Source organism: Penaeus monodon, chromosome 4 (assembly GCF_015228065.2).
Source record: "Penaeus monodon isolate SGIC_2016 chromosome 4, NSTDA_Pmon_1, whole genome shotgun sequence".
In the NCBI taxonomy this organism is placed as follows: Eukaryota; Metazoa; Arthropoda; class Malacostraca; order Decapoda; family Penaeidae; genus Penaeus; species Penaeus monodon.
This window is the reverse complement of record NC_051389.1, coordinates 55,687,798-55,690,297: the sequence shown is the minus strand read 5'-3', so window position 1 is coordinate 55,690,297 and position 2,500 is coordinate 55,687,798. Positions and strand designations below refer to the sequence as shown.

The window sequence follows — 2,500 nt, the reverse complement described above, 5'->3', positions numbered from 1 at the left end:
TTTTGTACTTTCAAAATTAATTATTTTTTTTCCACAGATGTAACACGGACTTGAATGATTCCGATTGTGAAGCTTGTGTGTTGAGGGGAGTCAACTTCAATGTCCAAAACCCCAATGATGTAGATACATATGTAAAGCTAGAGTTCCCATATCCGTCTGTAAGTATTGGTATAAATCTTTTGGCCTTTGATGTTGTTATGCTGTCATAAATGTGATAGGTGTTTATGTAGTTGTTTATTTATGATACCAGGAAGGATGGTTATAGTAGTTTGTTCAGACTAGGAGTCTGTTATTACATGTTGACCTGAGATTTCCATTGCATAATGAATTAATTATTTTAAGGACAACCCACCCCAAGATCGCTCCAATGTGGTGAAGGACACAAACAATCCAGAATACAACCACAAGGTAGTTTTTAGTATCGACCGCAAGGCAAGAGCCCTCGCCCGTGTCTTCAAGAGGCATGCTCTTAAGGTCCAGGTGTGGGCTAAGGGGTAAGTGGGGCACGTGACCTTATGTTTAATGAAAGAATCATTTTACCTTAGGGACGATAAACGAAATAGTCCTCTTTTTCTTGGCTTGTTATTTGTTTATCTTCATGAAAGTGCTTGTTAGCGTAACTTGTAGTAAGGATTTTTTTCTGTGAAGAGATAAAAATTCTCGAAATCATTTAGGGAAAAGGAGTTACTCAACTTAAATTATATGTTAGAGAGTAGTGATAAGTATGGAAAGAATGAGTTGTAAATTTTCGTGTGTGACTGTAGCATTCTGATCGATCGTTTGATTATTATTTCCAGTGGTTGGTTCCACCGCGATACGATGTTAGGCCAAGTGAAAATACCCCTGGTAGACTTGGAAACAAAGTGCACCATACATGAGTCTTATGATGTAAGTACACTTTTTTTCATACACTTGTAAAGAATTATTCAGAATTAAATTAATTTTGTTAGATGACATGACTGTGATATGAAGTATTTTCGTCCACTAAAACTGATTTTTGATTAATTTCTTTCACAGTTGACTGATGAGAAGAAACGCATGGTTGGTGGGAAGCTAGAGGTAAAAGTCCGTGTTAGGAATCCTATTGTAGCGAAACAGCTTGAAAAGGTTACTGAGAAATGGTTGGTCATTGATGGATTTTGAGAGAAACATTAGGTTAATGGAACACTTTTTTTTTCCATGAAGTTGATAGGCATTTTAAAATCGCTCTCTTTTCTCCAAACAGGTAAAATGTATCTAGCTTTGAATTTGTTTTAGCAAGGATTTTACCAAAGTTAGTTTTATATGACACTTATTACCATTTCTTTGTACAATTTTATAGCAAAACAAACATCAAATATTTCTCCCAAGGAACAATGTAACACAAAGTTTATTTCTCTAGCAGATTATTTTTAATCTGCATTATAGTTACCCCAGTGCATTTTTTTAATCAAGCTTTATAATTGGTAACCGTGTTATTCACAGATAAATTATCCTGTCAAAGCCACTGTCTCAACACACATCATCCTAGCTGCGTAGGATTTCAGTTTGTCACACTAAAGGCCCTGTTGCAGTAGCAATTTTTCTGTCAATTTTTATGGTGATGCATTCGGAATGGTTTTCAATTTAAAGACAGAATTAACCATCTTTCTTTTGTCACATTTCTCTTAATCTTGTGCTATGGAGAATCAGTACCACTTTTTTTTTTTAAGATAACATAGAAGTTCATGTAAACCTACTTTTATATTTCAGAATGTTTGTCTTTACAATATGGTAGATTCCTTTACAAGATTATACTCATTCAAAATGAAAATCTCTTCATGATTCCCAGCCCCATTTGCAAACATTACATGCTACCTTAAAAAATGGTTGTCTCTGCTTCCTGATGTTTAGTGGACAAGGCTGTCTGAGTATTTTTTGTTTGCATGGACAATGTGTTTGTTTACTTGTGGGAGTGATTATGTGCAATTCTGATATAGTAGGACCATTTGCATACACAAAGTTTACATGGAAGTGCAAAATTGATGAAAAAAAGTGCTAATGTGATATGGCCTTATTAAGATTTGTTGTTTTAAGGGCAACTGCCTTCAATGTCCTGCAAAAGAAAGGAAGAATTTCTTTGCTAACATTGGCTTCTTGAGATAGGAGTTGCTCTGGTTTTTTTGTTTGTTTCTTGAGATAGCATTTGCTCCATTTTTTGTTTGTTCTTATTCTCTCTGAAGTATCATATCTGTGTAATATCCACGTGATTTTGACAAGAGAAGAAAATATGCATTTAAAGTAAACCATATTAAATAACCACAACATGTATATCATGTGCTTGGGCCAAGTTGTAAATAGAATATTCATAGAATTTATCAATAATGTTTTTAAAACCTATTGCTTTTCTTTGGTACACAATCAGGAAGTTCAGTAGGAGTATGTTTACTATATGATAATTATTTTCATAAAAAGATAATCATATTACATGAAAAAAAAAATTATGCCATGAAATAAGATATTCAATATTGTATTTACAATA

The 2,500-nt window shown here is 33.6% G+C and overlaps 1 protein-coding gene across 3 annotated transcripts in view; it reads left to right on the top strand.

The window, feature by feature from the left end:
- The window catches only part of LOC119572371 (coiled-coil and C2 domain-containing protein 1-like), a 19,936-nt gene that overhangs the window by 14,576 nt on the left and 2,860 nt on the right, over positions 1 to 2,500 (top strand). For all 3 annotated transcript variants that reach the window (XM_037919451.1, XM_037919450.1, XM_037919449.1), the window contains 4 exons: positions 38 to 158; positions 343 to 494; positions 798 to 888; positions 1,018 to 2,500. The exon at positions 1,018 to 2,500 is cut by the window's right edge and continues 2,860 nt beyond it. In XM_037919451.1, coding sequence (XP_037775379.1) covers positions 38 to 158; positions 343 to 494; positions 798 to 888; positions 1,018 to 1,143 — 490 coding nt within the window. In that variant the 3' untranslated portion in view covers positions 1,144 to 2,500. The remainder of the gene's footprint in view (positions 1 to 37; positions 159 to 342; positions 495 to 797; positions 889 to 1,017) is intronic.